Source organism: Apium graveolens, chromosome 5 (genome assembly GCF_009905375.1).
Source record: "Apium graveolens cultivar Ventura chromosome 5, ASM990537v1, whole genome shotgun sequence".
Taxonomy (NCBI): domain Eukaryota; kingdom Viridiplantae; phylum Streptophyta; class Magnoliopsida; order Apiales; family Apiaceae; genus Apium; species Apium graveolens.
The window spans coordinates 6,435,714-6,459,329 of record NC_133651.1 but is presented as its reverse complement, the minus strand read 5'-3'; the positions used below and the strand labels follow the sequence as shown (position 1 = coordinate 6,459,329).

General features: G+C 36.7%; 2 protein-coding genes across 3 annotated transcripts; one reads left to right on the top strand and one right to left on the bottom strand.

The window, feature by feature from the left end:
* Positions 1-1,190: 1,190 nt before the first annotated feature.
* LOC141662114 (scarecrow-like protein 32) lies at positions 1,191-3,086 on the top strand. Of its 2 annotated transcripts, XM_074469164.1 has the most exons (2): positions 1,191-2,188; positions 2,264-3,086. In XM_074469164.1, exons 1-2 carry the CDS (start codon positions 1,534-1,536, stop codon positions 2,878-2,880), a joined length of 1,272 nt encoding a protein of 423 aa, XP_074325265.1. In that variant the 5' UTR covers positions 1,191-1,533; the 3' UTR covers positions 2,881-3,086. The 2 variants fall into 2 exon arrangements, with proteins under 2 accessions (XP_074325265.1, XP_074325264.1); XM_074469163.1 differs by having other exon boundaries at positions 1,191-3,086.
* A 9-nt stretch (positions 3,087-3,095) lies between these two features.
* On the bottom strand, positions 3,096-5,632 carry LOC141662115 (peroxidase 73). The gene is made up of 4 exons (XM_074469165.1): positions 5,336-5,632; positions 5,060-5,260; positions 4,780-4,945; positions 3,096-3,631 (listed from the first exon to the last, which is right to left on the bottom strand). Exons 1-4 carry the CDS (start codon positions 5,543-5,545, stop codon positions 3,240-3,242), a joined length of 969 nt encoding a protein of 322 aa, XP_074325266.1. The 5' UTR covers positions 5,546-5,632; the 3' UTR covers positions 3,096-3,239.
* Between the last annotated feature and the right edge of the window lie 17,984 nt (positions 5,633-23,616).

The following is a 23,616-nucleotide window of genomic DNA, read 5'->3' as shown; positions in this document are numbered from 1 at the left end:
AAGTCAAAGGAATCCTCCTTTGAACTTAACAAAGCCTTAACTTTAACTTATTTCATTTAAAATGTTTATCAATCTCAGATAGGGCAAAAAAGAAGACGTAATAGCTATTATTTTTTCCTGTTATATAGTTCCGAAATGACGTAGTACTGTAATTTTTTTAATGCCGACGACTTGCACCAGAAGAATGATGATGCTCCAGAGAAAAATGAATAATGAAGGTCGTCCACATTACTTTCTTGATAACTCAACATCAATTTATCTAGTATATACTTTTAAAATCAGATTTTTTTACTACAGATAACATTAATTTTGAACTTTAAGAACAACTTCAATGGAGGGGTGTTAAGAGGAGTGTCAACGCCATGTGACATGATATGGCTCAGCACCCTTATTAGCACTCCATTGAATTTGAGGGATGTCATTGAGGTGTCAAATGAGTTGGTATAAGGTGCCAAGGGGTGTCAAAAGTTGGTATTCTATAAAGTAGAGTGTCAACTTCATTTGTGTTCCCAGTGATGCATAAAATATCATTTTCTTAATATATTTTAATTAAATTAATGAAGTTGACATGTTGAGCTGCCAATCATTGAAGTGTCTTTTGAAAAAAGGGTGATAAAAATGATATGAAAGAGAGAAAATTTAAAATATAATATTTTTGATTATGTGGCGAAGGTGGCACCTTTTGAGGGTGTCAACCATGGGAGTTGCTCTAACAGCAGTCTACAACCTGTAGCATCATCACTGATTTTAAGATGGTATGCTGTATGCCTCTGAATGAATTTTAATATGCCTCACCACCTCTGTGAAAAGATATTGTAGCATGGTTATCCATCCTAGTACTGCTATCGCCGTACCGGCCAAGCACGCTTAACTTTCGAAGTTCTGATGGGATGCGGTGCATTAGTGATGGTTTGTATGGAAACGGTCCGTCATGCATATTAACATAAACAGTGTCCACGTTTGGGGCACACGTCTGGAATGAATACAAATTATGAGTCTTATCGTTTCGCAGAATTCAAACTCATAGAAAAGGGAAACAGAAAGTAGATCATGTTAAAAACAATTTACTTTACTAGCAGCAGCAAGATGGATAGTCCGTGAGTAGAAAGAGCCAAATCTAAACCGCTTTGAAATTCTAAGAGATATCTTGTCTGTCTTTCCTATATAAACATGCCAAAACGTCCAACTCTTTCCCTGCATTCAAACAAACTCAGTGGCTTCCCATCTCACTTGCCACCAAAATCCCAACTCAATAATTCATACACCTCCTTTCTAGTCTCCCCTGTTTTTCCCTCTAATCACAATTCAGAAGCAAAATTTTCTCTGCCACTCTCCAAACAATCCAATCAATAACCTATATCCTAGCTTCCGCGCTTCCGGGAGTCTAAAAAAAAGAGGAAGAAAGAAAGAAAGAGTTAATTTGTAGCTCTATCTCCCAGGTTCTAGTACTACCAGTCTTGTCAATTCATTTTCTTCCTTTCTGTCCCTTTTTTTGTCTCTTTTACAAAATTATCTCAAATATATCTGTTCATAATGATGCACTTTACCGGCACAAGTAGTACTCCACAATTGCACCAAATCGCGCCATTTGCAGGTTATTACAGTAGTAGTAGTAGTAGAAGAGTACTCCAGAGTACCAAACCACCATGGCCTAACTCAATATTCCAACCATCGAAGGCCCTCCGCGACTCCTATTGCATTGAACAATTACTAATACACTGTGCCAATGCAATCGAAAGCAAGGACTCAACATCAACACAACAGATCTTATGGGTTCTAAATAACATTGCACCCTCAGATGGCGACTCTAAGCAACGCCTCACTTATGCCTTCCTCCGGGCCCTTGTGACTCGTGCAGCTCGATATGGAACTTGCAGAATCATCTCTTTGATTCCAAATGTTTACACTCCTATTCACAAATTCTCCATTATGGAGCTAGCCAGCTTCGTTGACTTAACTCCGTGGCACCGGTTTGGGTTCACAGCTGCTAATGCAGCCATTTTAGAAGCTGTGGAGAGATACTCAGTCATTCACATCATTGATTTGAGCTCAACTCACTGCATGCAAATTCCAACTTTGATCGAAGCTTTAGCTAACCGTGTTAAGGTCCCCACACTAGTCAAGCTCACTATCGCCAGTGCCACCAACAATGTTCCACCTATTTTCAATATATCCTACCAGGATTTAGGTACAAAATTAGTAAATTTCGCTAGGTCTTGTAATATAGTTTTGGAATTCAAAGTAATTTCTTCCACTTCTTCAGATGGATTTTTATCTCTAATTGATGAACTAAAGATTCAACAGCTTGAACATCCAAAGCAAGACGAGGCTCTAGTAGTGAACTGCCACATGATGCTACACTATATTCCTGAAGAAACCCTAAATCCACAACCTAATTTTCTTGACTCTTCCTCGGAATCTTATAGAACCATGTTCCTTAAAGCAGTGCATAGTCTTAATCCAACAATAGTTCTGTTAATAGACGAATACGCGGATTTTACATCAAACAGTTTAGTGTGCAGACTGAGATCAGCTTTCAATTATTTATGGATACCATATGACATAATCGACACATATCTTCCACAAGACGGTACGGAGAGGCAGTGGTACGAGGCGGATATCGGGTGGAAAATAGAGAATGTGGTGGTAGAGGAGGGTTCTAGGAGAGTGGAGAGGGCCGAGCCTACGAGCAAGTGGGTGGAAAGGATGAGAAGTGCGAGATTTAAAGAGGTTGGTTTCAGAGAAGAAGCAGTAGTAGAAGTGAAGAGTATGTTGAATGAGCATGCAGTTGGGTGGGGATTGAAAAGGGAAGAAGAACATCTGTTGCTGACTTGGAAAGGGCACAATGTTGTTTTTGCAACTGCATGGATACCTAATTAAGTGACCTTATAATGAAGTTTTTCTTGTTAGTTGAGTTAATTACCAAAATTTAGGCAAGTTTATCTTGTTCTTGTTCTGTAATTGTTATTATTTCAACAATAGTTCTTCCCAGTTACATGTAACATGTAACATAAATGCATGCATGGCTTTAGAACTTTCACTAAAATGTAACTAGTTGTTTTCAGAAATGCATGTGTGCCATAGTTGATGAGCCGATTGTAGAACAGATAAATCTCTGTATATTATATTCATTCACTCTAGCTAGCAGCAGAAATCTGAACTTTTTTAGCTCTCACTGACATTAGAGTGATTATTAGGCCAAAACACCTTGTAGACATACTAACATGCCACTCTATTAATTAGTTGAATGAAGAACAATCACGCCTAATATTTCCATTGCTTCCTGTCTTGACTCCGACTCGACCCAATTTCGTCATAGCTGTACTAAAGGCTTTTTCGAATGCTGCAGAGTTGCTGGCCCATTGATTAACCGTCGGCTTGGATCTTGAATCTGTGAAGAGGACTTGGTCGGAAGTGAATAGTCCCATGCCCTGCTGCAAATTTTGGTAGTAAACATTATCAAAGGTTCTTGGAGTGATCGGGTCCATGTTTATGGCTATTGTAGGGTCAACATTTTTAGGACACATTGACTGCAGTTGCGTTGCGTAGGTCTTGTTTAAGGTCGGGTCTATTGGGTTCTGAATCCGACTTGCAAACTGATCACAGTGAGAAAATCCCAGGCTATGTGCAGCTACATAAGATGATAAATGCAAAGAATTATTAATCATGCAATACAAAATAATACTCTCTATGACAACTGACAACTGACAAAAGGGTGGTGCAGTGGTTGAGGTCTTGACTTTTCAAATAGAGGTTAAGAGTTTGACTATGGAAAATTAATCAACTAATCTAATGAATACGTTTGAAAATTCAATTTTAGAGAATTAAAAACATGTTTATATAATAAAAGATGATCACAAACTAGGTTAGTGCAGTATCTTAACTTTTCAAATGAAGATTAAGAGTTCGACTACGTAAAACTAATCAACTATATACATTTGAAAATTCAATTTTAGATATACATTTGGAAATTCAATTTTAGAGAATTTCACAAACTGAGTTGTTGTAGGGGTTGAGATCGACTATGTAAAACTAATCAACTAGTCTAATGAATACATTTGAAAATTAAATTTTAGAGAATTAAAAACAAGTAATGATGTTTATATAATAAAAGATGATCACAAATCGGGTTGATGCAATGGTTGAAGTCTTAATTTTTCAAATGTAGGTTAAGAATTCGACTATGTAAAACTAATCAAGTAATCTAATGAATACGTTTGAAAATTCAATTTTAGAGAATTAAAAACAAGTAATGATGTGTATATAGTAAAATATGATCACAAACGTGGTCCATGGGGTATATATAAAAATCTCTTTAAAATAACGTTGCAAGACTAAATCAAAACATCAGGTGAGATGTCACTGCCGAGTGAGGTGGTTGTTTACGTAAATGTGCTCTGTCTTTAATTATAAGGTCTGTGATTTTTTTTAGAAATGTTGCAAGTACTTAGAAAAAATTCTGCAAAAAGAAAAGAGCACAAACTGAAGTCTGGTAGCCCGTAGGGCAAGTCCAAACATGAGGAGACAAAATGGGCTTGGTCTATGGTCCCAATAAACGCTATAGAACAAAATGAATTAAACAGATACGTTCAAACACGGAATGTTTGATAGAAACTGTTTATAGGACAAGGTGACCTTATCTACAGGCGGACAAAATCTGCGTTTAGGATATCATACACCGAATTTGATCAGGGCCCCGTAAACTTCAGGACCGTAACGTAGTGGATTGGATATAATGCATGACTATTGTATTGTGATTAGCGCGGGATTAGGTGGTACCTGAGAGCGCAATCATGTCAGTTTGGGTCAATCCATTGGCAGCAAATAGAGAATTAAGCTGGTTCAAATTGAATCCTGGTTTTGGCAGCTTCCCGTTCACGTTTGAAGAAAGCGAAACCAACCCGTCTAACCTTCCCAACTCTACTGTATATGATGGTCCACCTGACTGCATAATTTCACGTTACTTCGATTTAGTAATATTTACGCGGAATTAAATTGATAAACAAACACTATTGGAAAAACGTCAATAGACATCAGTTCTTGTAGTGAAATTACATACCAAGGCAATAACATCTCTGGTGGCAATAGCAAGAATGTCAGCACAAGACACCTTGTTTTTGCAACTTGACACAGCATCCACAGCAGCTTTAGCTTTGATCACCGTGTCGAATCCGTCTCCAGCTAATGACAGATTATCTGAATGATCCTTCTCTGCCGTGTTGCTTCCTGAAGATGCTATCATCACCGAAGCATCACAACCCTGCATAACAGATACTTTGGTTAAATATATTTCGATTTTCGATGCAATGTCATGCAGCAGAAAGATTGGACATACCTGGACAAAACAATCATGGAAGAAGAGACGGAGAGTTCCAGGGATAGTAACGAAAGTTTGTTTAATTTTGGATTGAACAACCTTCCTAACAATGCTTTCAACGTTAGGACATACATTAGCATAGTAATTTGGTACTTGTGCAGATGCAAGTATCAAGCTCACACTAATCCAAACTGACCACACACAAACCACAAGTCTAAATGCCCCCATTACTGATTAACTTTGATTAGCAAAAGCTAGAATAACTAATAAATGTTAAGAAGTTGAAATGAGAGATGGAGATAGATGAGAAATGAGAATTATATACTTGCAAATGTTAGTTATATAAAGATAGGAATACTTGTCAATGTCATTGTCATCACCTGGTTTGCCAATTTGACTTGTACTCTTAAGTTATGTACCAAGTTACAAGTTTTATATTTTACAATTTTATTGATGTATGGTTCCATATGTATGTATATTAATTAGTTCTGGTATTTTAATTGATTTTAAGAACTAGCTGCCTTTTGTAAAAGATATGATCTTTGCCGCCTTCTATCTTAACTGCTCCCTTTGTTTTCTTCCATGTACGTACATTAATATACAAACGAAGAACGAGTTTAAAAGTTAGTGGGTAGAATTGAGTTGTCCAACTGAGCAGGTTAAATATAAGGGATTTGTATTGGCGCATGGGCTGCACAACTAGAAGCAAAACTACGAACGTGGTGGCATGCACCTTAAGACAGCTTTTAAAGACTGTGGTGCTACTTTTTTCAAAAAAATTAAATTTTTAATCAAATAACGTGATTAACATATCAAGGATTTTGATTTGTGCGCATGAAATGTTATAATATTTTTAGAAAAAATTACTCACTATTATGTGACACATCAGTACTTGAAATCTAGCATTCTCTTTTATGTGGGCAGATTTTGCAATAATTTTAACATTAGTAAATTTAACTACAACCTAAACTTCGATAACCTAGGCTTGTAGTCGAGCTAAAGGGGCTTTTTTATTAGTCAATCTATGTAATATAGCGGTATAAGTATCAAATTTATCATTATATATAATTTATAAAATATCAAATTTATCAATTAATTCGGGATCTTGAATTGACCATTTTTCACATAAAATTACTAATTTTCGATATTAAATTTGAGATATTGTTAGTTTATAATCGACTTTTAAAATAACCAATTTTTTTATAAAAAAATAAAATAAACCAATTTAAGACATGCCTACTTGAAAATGGCCAATTTAAAATTTAAAATTTATCAATAACAAAATTTGATACATTTCTAATTAAATAATCCGCTATACATACGGTTGTCAAATAAGACTAATCTATTGTATTTGTGTAAGATTAGAAAATTAACTTCCTATGCGCACGTCAGTTTATAATTAATAATCGTAATTAATAAATAAAATCCTCCTTTTTAATCGGTACTTTGATTTTACATATTTTTGATTTTACAATTTTTCGAATTCACCTTATGAATCTCATTATAACTCTAAATGTATAATTTTTCTTATTTATATATAACTTATAATTTTATATTTATTATTTTACCCATTTTTTATTCTTATATACCTATTAATTATTCTCATTATAACTTTAAATGTATAATTTTTATTATTTTTGCTTCCTATCTGACTTATAATTATATATATATAATAATATATATTATTTTATCCGTTTTTTAATTCTTATCTACCTTTGTATTATTAATTATATGTACTATATTGAAATCAATTCTTAATTAATTCAATTTATTTTGCTTAACATTCGATGCAGTTATCTCAAACTAATTCTACACCAAAACAATTTTCATGAGATAACCGTGACAAATTTAATGGAATAGTTGCACATGTTTTTCATATATCAAGTATGAATTTTGTTTTGCAAAAATGCCTTCTTCTTTTTTTACTATTTTGCAAAAATATCTTTCGCAACTTTGCAATCATATTTGTACATAAGATGAACCAAAATCAACAAGAAGTGCAACTTCAAGAATGAGTAGAAAAATTAAAAAAATATTTGACTGCATAATGCGTTACTCAACTAGTTGTATTTATTAAATCAAGTGCAACCGGAAACGCAACAAAAAAAATACTTTTATTATTTTTCAAAAAAAAGAGAGTTGCATTTAGTTGAATTTGCTATAATTCCCTATAATTTATAATTTTTTTATATATTTACATCCTATTTTCAAAGTTAATACTCTACAGATATATTGTACAATTTTGTATAACTACATAATTGACATCAATGAATAATTCATTTTCGTATGCAAGTAGATGCTTTTGGTACTTAATAATGTTAATTTAATATTTTGTTAAAATATTCGTCAATCGTGTTGCTTACTGCTTACTTTCGCGGTACTTAATAATGTTGATTTAATGTTTTATTAAATTATTCGACAATCGAGTTGCTCACTATTTGGTTATAGTTTTAATGTAAAATGTTAGTTATATATATTCGGCCTACATCACATTATAAGGTTAAGTTTGTTGTTCTCCAATATTTGAGTTAATAAAAATCACCTATAATTTTAAAAGAAACTTTGTAATAATACTAAAAAAAAATTATATATATTTTAATCATAATTTAGAATTAACCTTTATAAAAATATTATTTAATATTGATATGTAGATCTCAACCCGTGCTTCGCAATATTTATCAACTAGTATATAATAATTATAGAACTTTATTTTAGAATAGAAGTCATTGAGAATGGGGTACTTCTGAGATATATAATAATCACATAATAAAATATTATATTTTAACTAATACATTTTAAATATATGGATGTAAATATTTATTTTATCAATTTCTCAAACTCCATGCACAAATCAATCAATCAATCAATCTATCATATTCGGTATATACCGTATAAAACAGTGTTTGGGAAGGATATACTTTACTCAGCCTTACCCTCGTTTAAAAGAATAAAAAAATTGTTTTCACTAAAGACTCCCGATTTATATTACAGATATATGTGTTTTAGGTATAATATGATATACAATGACATAAAAGTTCGTAAAAGTAAGGAAGACAATATCTTGACCCGTGATTTTCTTCACATGATACTTACCTATGCTGTGAAAATCTTCGCTCAATAAATTAGTTAAGCCTTTCTCGTTCGAACAATTTGCCATTAAAGCGGAATCAACCGATAGATTCAAGCGAGACAATACTTTGGCTCATGATTTAACTTCACATGAGACTTACCTATATCGTAAAAATTTACATTCATAGTTAAGAACTTCTCGTTCAAAATATTTTGTCGTTAAAGCCGGTAAACATACATGTCATCTTTTGTAGTCCCGAGACATTAATCAAAGATTTCAACAACAATTTTTAATCGAATCGATAAGATTGAACCATTGCTTACTTTATTTGTGAATCAAGCACCGAAATATGATTATTGATATAATAAAAATAATCAATCAATTACTTGATTCGATTAAAGAAGGGAATATGAAATTCAGTTCTTTAGGTTTCGTATAGAAAAAACCAGTTCAATAAATATTTAGACTACATACATAGATTTCTTGAAATGATTTTTTTATCTTCGTCATATACGTAGAAACAATGAAGGAAAAGAAAAAAAGGAAAGTGAGTGATTTTTTTTTTCTCTCTATATTTTTTCAAATTGGGAATAAGATTTTGATAATAAATATATAAGGCTTAATGACCTTTTCGCCCTCAAAGTTTGCACCCGTATACTCATAAAATCATGAAGTTTGCACTCGTGTACTCATCAAACTAAATATCGACTGTCCTTCATCCTTTTCCTACTCATTCCAGCCATAGATCTGTCTTCAGACGAAATATATTTGTATGAACGAGGGGATGAGAGGTGATGAAATGAAAGGAGGGGTTAAAATAGTTCATATATATGTTTGTATGAATAGTGTTAAATGACTTAAATAACTCTGTCAATTTGGGCCTTTTTTAAAAAACTTAAAGGATTTATGAGTATATTGGTGCAAATTTTGAAGCGGAAAAGGTCAGTAAGCCAATATATAATGATCATACTTCCACATCTTTAGAAACATTTTCTTTTCTTCCTTAATTTTTTTGGGAACAAGCTGAAAAAATTAAAATGCAACTTTTTTTTCTTTTTTGTTTTCATACAAATATTCCGTGACAACGTAAAAGGATTTCATATTTAAACGCAAGCATACATATATATAGTTTTAGTTTTATATGAATGGATCCTTTCATTTTTACCACCTTATCCGAGGTGAAAAGTGGAATAAATATTATATTATACATAACCAAATAACAAAATTATATCAAACCAGGTCATCACTTCTTATCAAAATGCATGTTAACTTTTAAAACAATAAAAAGTGAACGTTGATGAAAATTTTGTATTTTGTATTTTAATCAATATTAATTAAATATATTATGTGAAAAAAGTTAATCTTTTTTTTTATCATAGGGAACTCGTAACCGCTACCCTTCGGTGCACACTGGATAAACCTTACGGGTTCACACAATACTAAACCCTACGGGTTCACACAATACCTGCAAAACACGTCAAACAAGATAAACCGCATTTAGACGATATGTTCTGGCTCAGAAGGCATATTTATAAATTCTCTACCCGTTGATTCGAACATGTGACCAAAATGATAGTTATCCCCTATTTAACCAACTGAGCCGAGAGGACTATAAAAAAAATTAAAAAAGATAATCTTGAAAATATAAATGAGAAATATGTGAAATTAAGTTCAGCTTAAAAAGATGAACTATGTATTAGTGTTTGAAAATCAATTAAAAGTTACTTTGAAATTAGGATTGGAGAAAGAATTTCAATTTTTTTTAAAAAAAGTAGATAAAATATTTTGAAAACCGTGGGAGTAAAAGTTAAACTATTTACGTAAATTTGAAACGAAACTATTATCGGGGTGCGACTTTGAATTTAGTACCCAAAAATATTTATAGTATTATATTTTTTTTGAAGGAGTTTCCAGTATTATATTATGACAATTTTGGCATAAGATATTATATTATAATATAACCATAACTATTATTATTTTATACTGTGTGTTGAACTTGCCTTGTAGTAGTTGTTAGTTGGTAAGAAGATAGTAGCGGAGTTTGTCATGCTAGTGACCCGATAAGTGACCGGAGGTAGAAAATTAAATTGTATTTATATTATACATTTATATCATCTCAATATCTTCATTTTAAATTCACGCAAAGATTCACAAAATCCATAACTTATTACGTATAAATTGGTTAATGTTTTCTAGCAATATATCTGAATACAACGTATAAAATTTTTGAAAATTTATTTTTTTGCGATTAATAAATAAAGTATAATTCCTAATAATTTAATTAAATGTACAAAAAATATTACTGTTAATAGTTTATGTTCAATGAATATTTAGACTACAAAGTGATGATTTATTATGTACAACTCTTTTTCTTCTTCTTCTTCTTTTACAGGCTTATGATTCTGTTAATAACAAATATTTTAATTATACGTGATCTCTAAATCAAATATGTCGTTGTTTATTATAATTTACGTAGTTCATATATATGAGCGTAAGTTGATGAAAACTTGTTGAATAATTTATGTACTAATATTTATGAATATTTTATCGAATTTAAAAAAGTTTGGCACATTAGCTAATATATATTATTACTGAATTTGTATTTGAAAAAAGTTTAAAATTATTCACAAAAAAACGAAAATGACTAAAATTATGTTATTTTAGTCTTTATAGAAAATAATATGTAGTTTGACGCTAACCCTACCACACGCAATAACATATTTTAAAGTACATATCTAATGTAAAAATAGTAGATATGCATATATTGTTAACTAGATATTGCCACAAATAATTTAACAACATTATACTGGCAACGAGAAATTTGTGAATAATTAGTTAGGGTACTTTCTAAAATCGTTAAAGTCGATTCATTTTTTAAATTACTTAATTGCTAAATTTTTTATTGTACGAGAAAAATCAATGATAGGGAATAAATAAATCATGATTACGTAGTTAATGTTGCATTAATTACATATGAATTGGGCTGCAAGGCCCAATAAGAAGATGTGTGATATTCAGACCAAAAAAGTTAACACATTGATCAGGCCTGATGGACCAGATCAGGCCTGATGGAACAAAGAAGGCCCAAAACCCTGATTATTAATTAATTTCATAATTAATTAATAAGGGAGAAAAACAGCTATTAAGATAAATCCTAGTGGGGATATAAATCCTTATAGATTGGCCTCCAAGGAACCTCATAGGATAAGGAACCAGCTTCCTACTTCCTAGGACTCCAAAGTCCACTCTAATTCAGAGACTTGACCACTACGTCTCCTATACCAAGTCCAATTCAAGGACTTCCAACATCTATATAAGGGGCCTCACCCCACAGATCAGAACTACATTTTTTGACTTGATCTTTGGCAATCAGCAAGGTACGTAGGCATCTTGTTAAGGCAGATTGAGTCACGAAACACAAGAACAGTCAAATCGAGCCTCGAATCTCACGTTCCTTAGTAATAAATACAGCGATTATATACCTTAGTTTTTAATCCATAACATTTGGCGCCGTCTGTGGGAAAGCACAACAACAACCATGGCGAGAACACGGAGAACAATTAGAGCTCTGGAGGAAGGAACACCTTCGAGGACAACCCAGGTGATTTCGTCAACCGTGGAGATACCTCCTCACTCAACTTATGCACCTACCCAAGGGGAAGCCCAGATAGGGGCAACTCAACCTCAGCCACAAGGGACGATTCCCGGGCTATTCAAGGTACGAATCCCCAAGTTCAACAACTACATGCACCTGTGAACTCTCGACCCATTGGGTACGAGTATTCAACTGTTGTGACCACTAACCCCCCTTATGGGATGCCCCTTCACCCTGAGGTTGGAGGAAGTGGACATGCTGGACGGAGTGAAGCACGAGGACGATCGCCCCCTACATACGAGGTTTGGCTCCTATCCCTGAGGATCAGAAATTTTCTGGTCCTTACACTGAGAGAGACTCTGAATCTTCGGATGATGAAGTAGCCCCAAGATGGAGACGTGCTGGCAAAGAGCCGATGGCTAGGGATGGCAAACGGGTCGGTCGAAACGGGTTTTGAAAAAACCAAACCCGAACCTGATTTTATATAGCCAACCCAAACCCGAACCAGGAGAAACCCGAAATATGTAATTCTGAACTCGAACCCGTCGGGTTTTGTTCGAGTTTCGGGTTCGGGTTAACCCGAAACCCGAAAAAATTGATTGTTTAGGAAAAAAGAAAATGTAATAATTCAGTAGTTTTAAATAGAAACAGAATAAAAGTCTTAAAATTTGAAGGCAAATTAAAATTCAAGCATTACAAAGCCGTTTGGCCCATTTCTAATCTGCTATCACATTCATTAATTAAGAATCCAAAATTTAAAAAGGAGCCCGAGCCAGCCAACATCTAAATATTTTCCTTCTCTGCAAATTTCCATGTACCAGCAATCTGCATAAAAATAACAAATGTATGATAAAATGCAAAAATCATTTTTTTCTGAAATAATCACCAATTAACCATATTGTCTAGTGTCTAGTTGCAGAAAATGAAAATATATATGAAAAGAGAAGGACACAATTAGCTGCACATTTTCTGATTTAGTGGAAAAAAACAAATTGCATTAGATGAAAGAAAGAGATAGACAAAGAACTGGTCTTTCAAATTGACAAAATTACTTCTAGTTTATAACTTTTGTCCAGCCAAGAACTGGTCTTCCAGTTTCTTCTCTTGAGCATCAGGAAGAGAATTTAACATATCATATGAACACGAATAAATATAACTATATAAGGTTTGAAAAATTAAAATCTCAGTTGAATTTCACATGCTAGTAAATAAATCTGCATCTTGAAAGTGTGGAGACCTTAAAAACAAAAATTTAAAAAGTGAATCAGGGTCTAGGGACCTTCATTTCCATTCTGCAACAAACAAAAACTACATTATATATTAGACACCAGATCCACAATAATTAACAAATTTGCTGACTTGTAGTACCAACCAGACTCGCATTCCAGTCCAGACACAGACTTGCAGAAAGAAAACAGAATCGACACTCGATTAAAACATCTAAAGAATAAAGAGAAACCTGTAATAGTTAGCAAATACCTCGGACAATCAAACTTCTCGAGTAATGCATGAATCCTCCACCTCCATGTCATTATAGATAGTTGCATATCCCAAAGATGGCTCGCCTAAATTACATTAATTAGTAATTACATCAGTATACTTTAAAATAAAGTGTACATTTTGAAATTTAAAATTTAATGCAAATAGTATTACCTTTCATTTCTTCGGCCCATAACCAACTTTGAGCACACATCAAGGCTTCTATTGTATTAGGATGAAGTCTATTACGATGTGGACTCATCAACCTTCCGCTAGAGCTAAAGGCTGACTCCGACGTTACAGTCGATGCTGGAACGGCTAAAAAATCCCGAGCCATGCAAGCTAAGGTTGGATACTTTGGTGAATTCAACTTCCACCATGATAACACATCAAAACCCTCAGCCTTAGTCCAAACATCCTCATCTAAATAATGTTCTAACTCAGACTTTATGAAGTCTACCTTCTTACGTTTCTTGGTACTTATAAACAAATCAAATTGTGAAGCATGTTCAGCACTAGCTGAATTTGATAAAGTAACAAATTCATCATTCCCTTCCGCGTTCGAATTAAGTCTTTGATGGTACTCCCTTAGCAAAGAAAAGCAAAGAGTGCGGATCTTTTCAACTTCTACTAGAGCGCGTGATCCGAAATTTTATCAAAATAAAACTCCAGTACCTTCAACTTGTATCTAGGATCCAACACCGTGGAAACTCCAACAACCCCAATAATTACATCTCAATATTTTTCAAATTTTATTAACATTTTCTCCGCCATTTTTTGTATAACAAAATTTGAACTTTCGCGCCATTCCGTCATGGCAAGCCGAATCTCACAAATATTAATAAAACAAGTATTGGCAGTTGGATATTTTGTTCCAGAAAAAATTTCAGTTGCCTTGTAAAAACACTTTAACTTTTCACACACTTCTTTAGCAAATTCCCATTCTTCAGGAGAAGGGACACTTGAATATTGAGGCTCCTTACGACTTAATCTAGTGAATACATCATTATACAATAATGCAGTTTCAAGCATCAAGTACGTTGAATTCCACCGAGTTATACAATCAAGTCCTAATTTTTTAGTATTTGAATTACGCGATTGACGGGCTGTTTCCTCAAACCTCTCTTCCCTTTTAGGTGTTGTTGTCCAATAAGCAACTGATTCCCTAACTTTTCCTACACCAATTTTTATTTCATCTAATCCATCTTTTACAATCAGGTTTAAAATATGTGCTGAACAACGCATGTGAAATAAATTACCACTTGCCAAAAGTGATGAATTATCTAACCTTTCTAATACCGATTCAATCATGGCATCGTTAGTGGTACAATTATCAACGGTGACACATAAAATTTTTTTGTCCAGGTTCCAGTCCAACAAACAATCAACCAAATGCTCACATAAGATATCTTTAGTATGTGGACAAGGTACATATATAAACCTAAAATTTTTACAGAAATAAACAATAATTACTAAATATCTAACTGGTCATGTACTAGAACTCAAAATTTGAGAAAAATAAAATGTGCATAACTCATGATACGACTTTGCAAAGTCCACGAATCATCTATAAAATGTGATGTGACTGCCATGTATCCTTTTTTTTATTGCTCGCGGTCCACATGTCCGTTGTGATAGCAATTCTGCTTTTATTGCTCTCCATCAAACTCGATATCTTCACTTTCTCAAACTCATAAATTCAAAAAATCTCACTTTTTATCGTGTTTCTACATGGAACCTTAAACAACGGCTGCAATGAAGCTGAATACCTTTTAAATCCAACATGATCAACAATAGAAAGAGGATATTCGTGCATGATTATCATAGCTGCAAGCTCTTTCTTGGATACAGCTGGATTAAAACTATGTGAGGCCATATGTGGATGATCTTTATTGAAGTTGCTTGTCAAAAGTTTCTGCCTAATATTTTCATTCTTCGAATTCTTATTCGTATAATGATTTCTCAAGTGCGACGTTCCAGAACTACCTTTAGCACACAGTTCTTCTGGACAATATTTGCAAAATGCTCTTTGAACACCATTAACTTTCCTCCTGAAAAAATGATTCCAGACTTCGCTTCTTAATTTTGTAGCACCCTTTCCTTCTTGAGTATTTGATTGTACTTGAACATCATCATTACCGGCTAAATCTGGGCCAGTTACATTCGGGCTTGAGTTGCTATCATTGAAGCCTGACTGAGGTTCCGAGGGATGTGATTTTGCTGGTTCAGAACTATCATCTTCTAGTCTTGACTGAGACTGAGAGTTCATGATGGTGACTGCAAAGTGCAACATTTCAATACACAAATAAATAACACCATACATATATTGTACAAACAACTTTAGATATTGAATGATTCAAATTAAAAAAAATCAATATAAAAATATAGGGTAAAGTAGGAATCCCTTATTCAAAACTAACATATTAGGATTAATTAAACTACCAAGTAAATATAGGAAAACTAGGGTTTAATTACTTACTTTGTAGTTTAGATGAATCGCATAAATTGGATGAATCGGGTTTAATTATTTACCTAGTATATACTAAAAGTCTCATTAGCAAATTCAAGGATTTCGTACACAAAGTATCATTGCATCAAAAGTCAAAACTTTATCATTTTTGCCATAAAAATACTTAAAACAAGAATTTAGAGAGTAACAAAGATTATTGAACCTGAATCGGGTTGCAGATCCAGGTTGAGGTTGTTGAGAAGAGGATGAATCAAATAATATTCAGATAATTGAGAAGAAGGGATTAGGAAACGATGGAAGAAGGTAAAAGGTTTAGGACTTTAGGGATTAGGTAAGAGTACAAAAGGGTAGGTGGTCACTGACTCGGTAATCAATTAATCATATGCTAAAATATTATTATATTAGTAATTATGTATACACACATATTATATATATATATGTATATATTTTATGGGTTTGCGGGTTCAGGTTCGGGTCGGTTAGAATCGGTTTTCGGGTTTTTGGGTCGGGTTCGAACGGTATGGCCTAAAACTAAACCCGACCCGAAATTAATTCGGGTTTAAAAATCAAACCCGAACCCGAACCCGAAAAATTCGGATTCGGTAAAACCCATTCGGGTCAGTACGGATCGGGTATCCATCGGTTCGGTATAAATTGCCATCTCTACCGATGGCTGATGGAAGCCAACGTCCTCAAAGCACCCAAGGGACGAATCCCCAAGAAGTGCAGGAAAGGATCAGGGCTCATGAGGATGAGATTCAAAGGCTGAGGCGTGACTTGGAGGCGCACCAGACCACCAGACCCCCAGTACCTCCTAGGGGGAGAAATCCTCCTCCTGTCATAGACGTGGATGGTCCAGTACAGAGAAGGGCTGTTGTCCCAAGGGCTGATCCGAGCAATCTTCTTCCCCTTGGAGATCCTGATGATCCTACTCCGCCCTTCACTGAAGAAATAATAAATGCCCATATCTCAAGGAAGTTTAAGATGCCAACTATCAAAGCTTATGATGGCACGGGAGATCCCGCTAATCATGTTAGAACATTCTCTAATGCACTGCTGTTGCAGCCCGTGAATGATGCTATTAAGTGTCGGGCCGTTCCTCAAACCCTGTCGGGTATGGCTCAAAGATGGTATAGCCGCTTGCCCTCAAACTCTATTGGGTCGTTCAGAGAATTAAGTCAGGCTTTTATTAAGCAATTCATCAGCGGGAGATTTCATGAGAAAAGCTCAGCATCTCTTATGAGCATTGTGCAGGGAACAAAGGAATCCTTGAGAGACTACCTGAATCGTTTCACAAAGGAGGCTTTAAAAGTCCCAGACTTTGATGATAAGGTAGCCATGATAGCACTGCAACAAGGAACTAGGGATGAGTTTTTTAAGATGTCATTGGTCAAACGTCCCCCTGAAAGCATGTTGCAGCTCCAGGATAGGGCAGGGAAGTATATCAAGGTCGAAGAAAGCATGAGGAAGACCGTAGTGAGTAATGAGCCCACTGGAGGCAAGAAGCGGAAAACTGATCTGGAGTATATCGCTAAGGACAAGTATCCTAGAACCGAGCAAAACCCTGATTCAAACCCCAAGAAGGGAGGAACTGGGCAAAAGTTCACTGAATACGCTAAGCTGAATGCTCCTAGAAGCCAGATCCTGATGGAAATCGAAAAAGATCGAGATATTTGTTGGCCTAAGCCCTTGAAGGCTGATCCTGCCAAGCTAGATAAGAGCAAGTATTGCAGATTTCACAAAGATGTTGGTCATGACACCGATGAGTGTAGACAGCTGAAAGATGAAATAGAGTTCCTCATTCAAAAAGGAAGATTAAACAAATACACTGGAGAAGGAGGGGATATGAATAACAATGGAAGGAAGAACTTTGAAGATCGTAGGAGGGACCAAGATGATCAGGGGCGGAATCCCCAGCCTAGAGGACCGGTTATAAACACAATTTATGGAGGGCCGTGACCTCAAGGGCCTGTGATAAACACAATCTTTGGAGGACCAACTGCTGTTGGATTATCCAGAAACTCCAGAAAAGCATATACTAGAGAGGTTATGCATATTGTTGGAGAAGCCCCGAAAAGGGCCAGGACAGAAGTAACATTGGCTTTTGATGATTCTGACCTAGAGGGTGTGAAATTTCCTCATGACGACTCGCTGGTCATAACACCGATAATAGGAAATAGCTCGGTCAAGAGGGTCCTTGTGGATAATGGTGCTTCAGTGGATATCTTGCTCCATGACGCCTTTCTAAGGATGGGATATAACGACTCCCAATTGACCCCAACCGACATGCCGATATATGGATTTGCGGGAGTAGAATGTCCTGTGGAAGGAATAATCAAGTTGCCAACCACCATAGGTCAGGAACCAAGGCAAGCAACGCAGATGTTGGACTTTGTGGTGTTAAAGGACAGTTCAACTTATAATGCTATCATGAGGAGAACAGGGATACATGCCTTTAAGGCAGTCCTTTCTTCCTACCATTCAGTTATGAAGTTTCCCGCCCGAAATGGGATTTCGGGATTGGAGAAGAGAGAGGAGATCAAAAAATGGCTAGAAGCTGTTATGTAGCCTCCTTGAGGGCAGATGAAGTTGGGGAGAAGGTTTTTCCTATTGAAGATATGGATATCCGAGAGAATGATGAGAAAAGAGGAAAGCCAGCAGAAGACTTGGTTTCGATTTCTTTAGCCCCCGAGAATCCTGGGAGGATGACTTTCATTGGAGCCACACTTAAGGAACCCCTTAGAGGGAAGTTGGTGAGATTTTTGTAAGAAAATAGTGATGTGTTTGCATGGTCAGCAGCTGATATGCCAGGCATAGACCCGGAGCTAATTACTCACAAGTTAAATGTGGACCCAAACCGGAAGACAGTAAAACAAAAGAAAAGAAACTTTTCCCCGGAAAGATAAGAAGCTATAAAACAGGAAGTAGAGAAGCTCTTAGAGGCTGGTTTCATTGAGGAGATTCAATTTCCGGAATGGTTAGCAAACCCTGTAATGGTGAAGAAAGCCAATGAAAAGTGGAGGATGTTTATAGACTTCACTGATCTGAATGATGCATGCCCTAAAGACTGTTTTCCGTTGTCAAGAATTGATACTTTGATTGATGCCACTGCTGGGCATGAGATGCTGAGCTTCATGGATGGATTTAGCGGATACAATCAGATTAAGATGCACAAGGATGATATTCCAAAGGTATCATTCATCACTGACTTTGGTGTTTATTGTTATCTTGTTATGGCATTTGGTCTTAAGAATGCAGGAGCCACCTATCAAAGGTTGGTAAATAAAATTTTTAAGGATCTTATTGGTAAGACTATGAAATTCTATGTTGATGACATGTTAGTCAAGATTCTAGTAAAGACTGATCATATAACCCATTTGAGGGAAGCTTTTGAGGTCCTGAGGTACCACAAGATGATGTTAAATCCTACAAAGTGTGCTTTCGGAGTAGGATCTGGAAAATTTTTGGGATTGATGGTCTCCAATAGAGGGATCGAGGCTAACCCCGATAAAATAAAGGCAATTCTGGACATGAAACCACCAAAAACTGTCAAGGATGTTCAGAAGCTCACAGGAAGGGTTGCTGCGCTGGGACGATTCATCTCCAAGTCAGGAGATAAGTGCTTGTCATTCTTCAAGTCACTAAAGAACATTAAGGACTTTGTATCGAATGAGGAAAACCAGAAGGCATTCGAAGAATTAAAGAAATATATGGCCTAGGCCCCGTTGTTGGCCAAGCCAGCTTTGAATAAAGTTTTATTCTTGTACTTAGCCGTTTCAGAAAGTGCCTTAAGCGCTGTATTGGTAAGGAGGAACTGAAAATCCAGAAACCCGTATACTATGTCAGCAAAATTCTGCATGGTGCTGAGTTGAATTATTCAACCATTGAGAAATTTTCTCTAGCCTTGGTGATGGCTTCAAGAAAGTTACGTCCCTACTTTCAGGCTCATCAAATTGAGGTGCTAACAAATCAGCCCCTGAAAAATATCATTCATAGTCCCAAGGCTAGTGGGAGGTTGATAAAGTGGACAACAGAGCTGGGAGAGTTCGACATTAAGTACAAGCCACGGACGGTAATAAAATCCCAGAAATTAGCTGACTTCGTGGTGGAATGTACCATAGTCAACCAAGAAGTCGGGGGGCAGGAAGATACCATACCTCAAGACAAGGAAGTTGATAATAGAGACAAAGAGAAGGATGATAAGGAGAAAGAATATTAGGTTCTCTATTTTGATGGAGCATCAAAAACAAACTCAAGTGGAGCAGGATTGGTTTTACAAAGCCCTGATGGGTTCTTGATTGAGTATGCCATGAAGTTAGACTTCCCAACCACAAACAATGAGGCAGAATATGAAGCCCTGATAGCTGGCCTCGGCCTAGCAGGGACACTTAGAGTCAAGAACTTAAAATTTCGTGGAGACTCGAAGCTGGTCATATCCCAAGGGAGAGTTTGAGGCAAGGGATGATACGATGGCTAAATATGTCCGCCTAGTAAGGGCTGTGATAACCCAATTCAATGAATGCCATGTTGAGCACATTCCAAGAGAGGAAAATGCTAAGGCAGATGCATTATCAAAGTTTGCTTCATCCGAGATAGAAGAAAGTTCAGGAAGTGTGTACTTCCGCGTTTTGAAGACACTGAGCATAGATGTAGGCCTGGGGACGTCATGGATAGATCCCATTAAGGCCTACATTCAAACCAGTTGCTTGCCGAACGATGCTACTGAAGCACGAAAGTTAGTTGTTCGGGCACTAAGGTACTCTTTGATAGATGGGATTCTGTACAAAAGATCTTTCATGGTTCCTTACTTAAGGTGTCTCAGGCCCGATGAGGCACGCTTGGCTCTTGAGGAAGTGCATGAAGGTATTTGTGGGCAACACATGGGGGGCAGGGCCTTGGCTCATAAGATAACCCGTTTAGGCTTCTATTGGCCGGAAATGATGGTTGATGCCAAAGAATATGTGAAGAAGTGTGACCGCTGTCAGAAGCATGCACCGGTTGTTAGACAACCCCCCGAGATGCTGACCTCTATCAACTCGCCCATTCTCTTTGCTATGTGAGGAATTGATATTCTGGGACCTTTCCCCATGGCCATGGCACAAAGAAAGTTCCTGATTATAGCCAATGATTATTTCACTAAGTGGATTGAAGCCAAACCCTTGGCCAAAATCACAACTAAGCAGGTTGCACAGTTCCTGTGGGAAAATATTATGTGCCGGTATGGAATTCCCCGAATCCTAGTCACCGATAACGGAACGCAATTCAACAATGAGGAATTCAAAAAATACTGTAAAGAAAATGAAATTGAGTTACGGTTCACCTCTGTGGCTCACCCACAAGCCAATAAGCAAACAGAGGTTGCAAATCGAATAATCCTGGATGGACTAAAGAAGAGGATCGAGAACTCGAGGAATAATTGGGTGGATGAGATACTTCCAATACTATGGGCCTATAGGACTACCTGTAGAGTCAGACTGGGGCAACTCCCTTCATGTTAGCATATGGGGCAGAAGCAGTTGTTCCCGTGGAGATATCACATTCCTCTCCCAGGATTCAAGCTTTCAATACTGAGGAGAATGAGGAAGGACAAAGGTTAGCCCTGGACTTAATTGATGAAGTGCGAGATGAGGCACATGCGAAGATAGTGGAATATCAGAAAAAGGCTTCATTCTACTACAACCTAAGGGTTAAAGAAAGGTTTTTCAAGCAAGGTGACCTAGTCTTGAGAAAGATAGAAGCTTCCGGTGTGGGACAGAAAGGGAAGCTTGCCCCAAATTGGGAAGGGCCATACAAAGTCAAGAGTGTTCAAGGTAGAGGAACCTACAAGCTGAAGACTATGGATGGTTTTGAAGTCCCGAGAACTTGGCATGCACAAAACCTGAAGGTTTACTATGTGTAGGGAAACTGAATACGATTCTCACTTGTCAAGAGGACAAGTAGGTTGAAAAGCACCTTGAAGCTTTGCTTACTTAGGATTTATATGTTCTAGTTTTATTTTGAGGTTTATTAAGACTCATGTAAGGGATGAATCCCAAACAATTTATGAAAATTCATAAAGTTTTCGAAATATGTTTGAATGTCTATGGCAAGGCAAGTAAAACCAAATGCGTAAAATACAAGCATAAAATCTGATAAATAAAATAGATCAAATAAATATTACAAGAGTTTGATAAATAAAGTCTCGAAAGAAAGATAAAGTAAACAAGCCACGCAGGGCTAGAAAAGCTCTAAGGAGCTGAGGTGCCCTCGGCATCCATATCGTCATCCCCTCCGCTCTCGCTAGATGTCTCTGTCGTCTCGGAGGAGGAGGAAGAGCTGTCATCCTCAGCAGGTCTGGAAGAAGACTCGGGAGGAGGAAGAAGCGGGTCCTGAGGGACGTGATCCGAGACAATTACTCGAGTGCGAAACCTCTGCAGCAAAGCCTCGTCTCAGGGCATACATAGTCCGTCGGGTTAATGTCAGGACAAGCCTCGTTCACGATCCCAAGGGCTGTGTCCCAACCAGTCCTAAAAAACCCGGGGAAGACTGAGTCATCCCTTATCCTCATGGACTGGGCAAACTCCTCCGAGTCCAGATAGTTATCTATAGCTTTATCCTTCTCTGCCCGAAGCACCACCAGCTCGGCGTTAGATTCTCCGAGTTCTTCCTTCTTGCGCTTGAACTTCTTCTCTAGAGCAGCATACTTCTTCTGCTGCCTCCTGAGGGCATTGTCGGCCTTGTCAGAAGCCCGCTTCCATGAATCGGCTTGCCTCACAGCGACTTGAAAATAGGCGTTAGACTGAAATAAAATAATTAACAAAGTGTAAGGCAGGAAAATACTACAAGTAAGAAAGATAAGTTCAAAAAAAGAAAGAGAAAGGAGGCATACAGAAGCCAGAGACTGAGCTCCCATGAGCTTTATCCTCTCAAGATCAAGGATGGCCACCACATCAGTAAAATCCTTGGGAGTCACGCCATGGTAGGACCAATCCCAAGCATGCTTCGTGGATCCAACCACGGTATCTCCTCGGTGGAATCCCCAGAGAGGCTGGAAGGCGCCTGTAGCAGCAGCAGCAGCGGTAATAGGAGCACTGTGGCCCTCAGCTCCCTCAGCTGAAGCCTCCCCCATGGGCTCCTTGTGCTTTCTCAAGAAGATAGGCTCTGTGGCCTTTCCTCGAGTGTCCAGGCCCGCAAGGCGAGCTTTCTTCATTCTAGCAGTTTCCTCAACGAGGGGCACGTTTTCCTCGTTGATCTCCTTGGCAGCTGCAAGACAAGACAAAAAACAAAATAAGTGGTGTCAATAATGCATAAAATGAAATAAAATTGAGAAGGGAAGAAAAATACCCTGTTGAGAAACAGAGGATAGTCCCATATGAATGAGGGAGAATTCCTCTAAGAGAGTCCAGCTGGTAGTAGTGGCGTCATCCCGAGTTCGCTCATTATAAATATTAGTTTCCTCGGGAGTTAAGTGAATGGATTTGAGGCTACCATCACTAACATCCCCGAAGGAAGATTTGAATAGTGTGCCTCAGTCGCCATTCTCCCAACGTAACTCGACGAAACTATTCCTCCAATTTTGGTTATTATCAGGAATAGAGGTGCTGTTAAAGATATGCTTACATTTGGGTCTTTGTTTGACATAGAACCCAACCACAATTGCCGGAAGCGCTGTTTTAACATTGAAAAACCTTCCTAAAAACAGCTAC

Bases quoted from the DNA above. Each gene is read 5' to 3' on its own strand.
- LOC141662114 (XM_074469163.1), top strand. From the start codon at position 1,534: ATGATGCACTTTACCGGCACAAGTAGTACTCCACAATTGCACCAAATC.
- LOC141662115 (XM_074469165.1), bottom strand. From the start codon at position 5,545: ATGGGGGCATTTAGACTTGTGGTTTGTGTGTGGTCAGTTTGGATTAGT. The intron at 5,261-5,335 runs GTATGTCCAATC...TCTGTTATGCAG, and splicing joins TCCATGATTGTTTTGTCCAG to GGTTGTGATGCTTCGGTGAT. The intron at 4,946-5,059 runs GTATGTAATTTC...GAAATTATGCAG, and splicing joins CCAGAGATGTTATTGCCTTG to TCAGGTGGACCATCATATAC.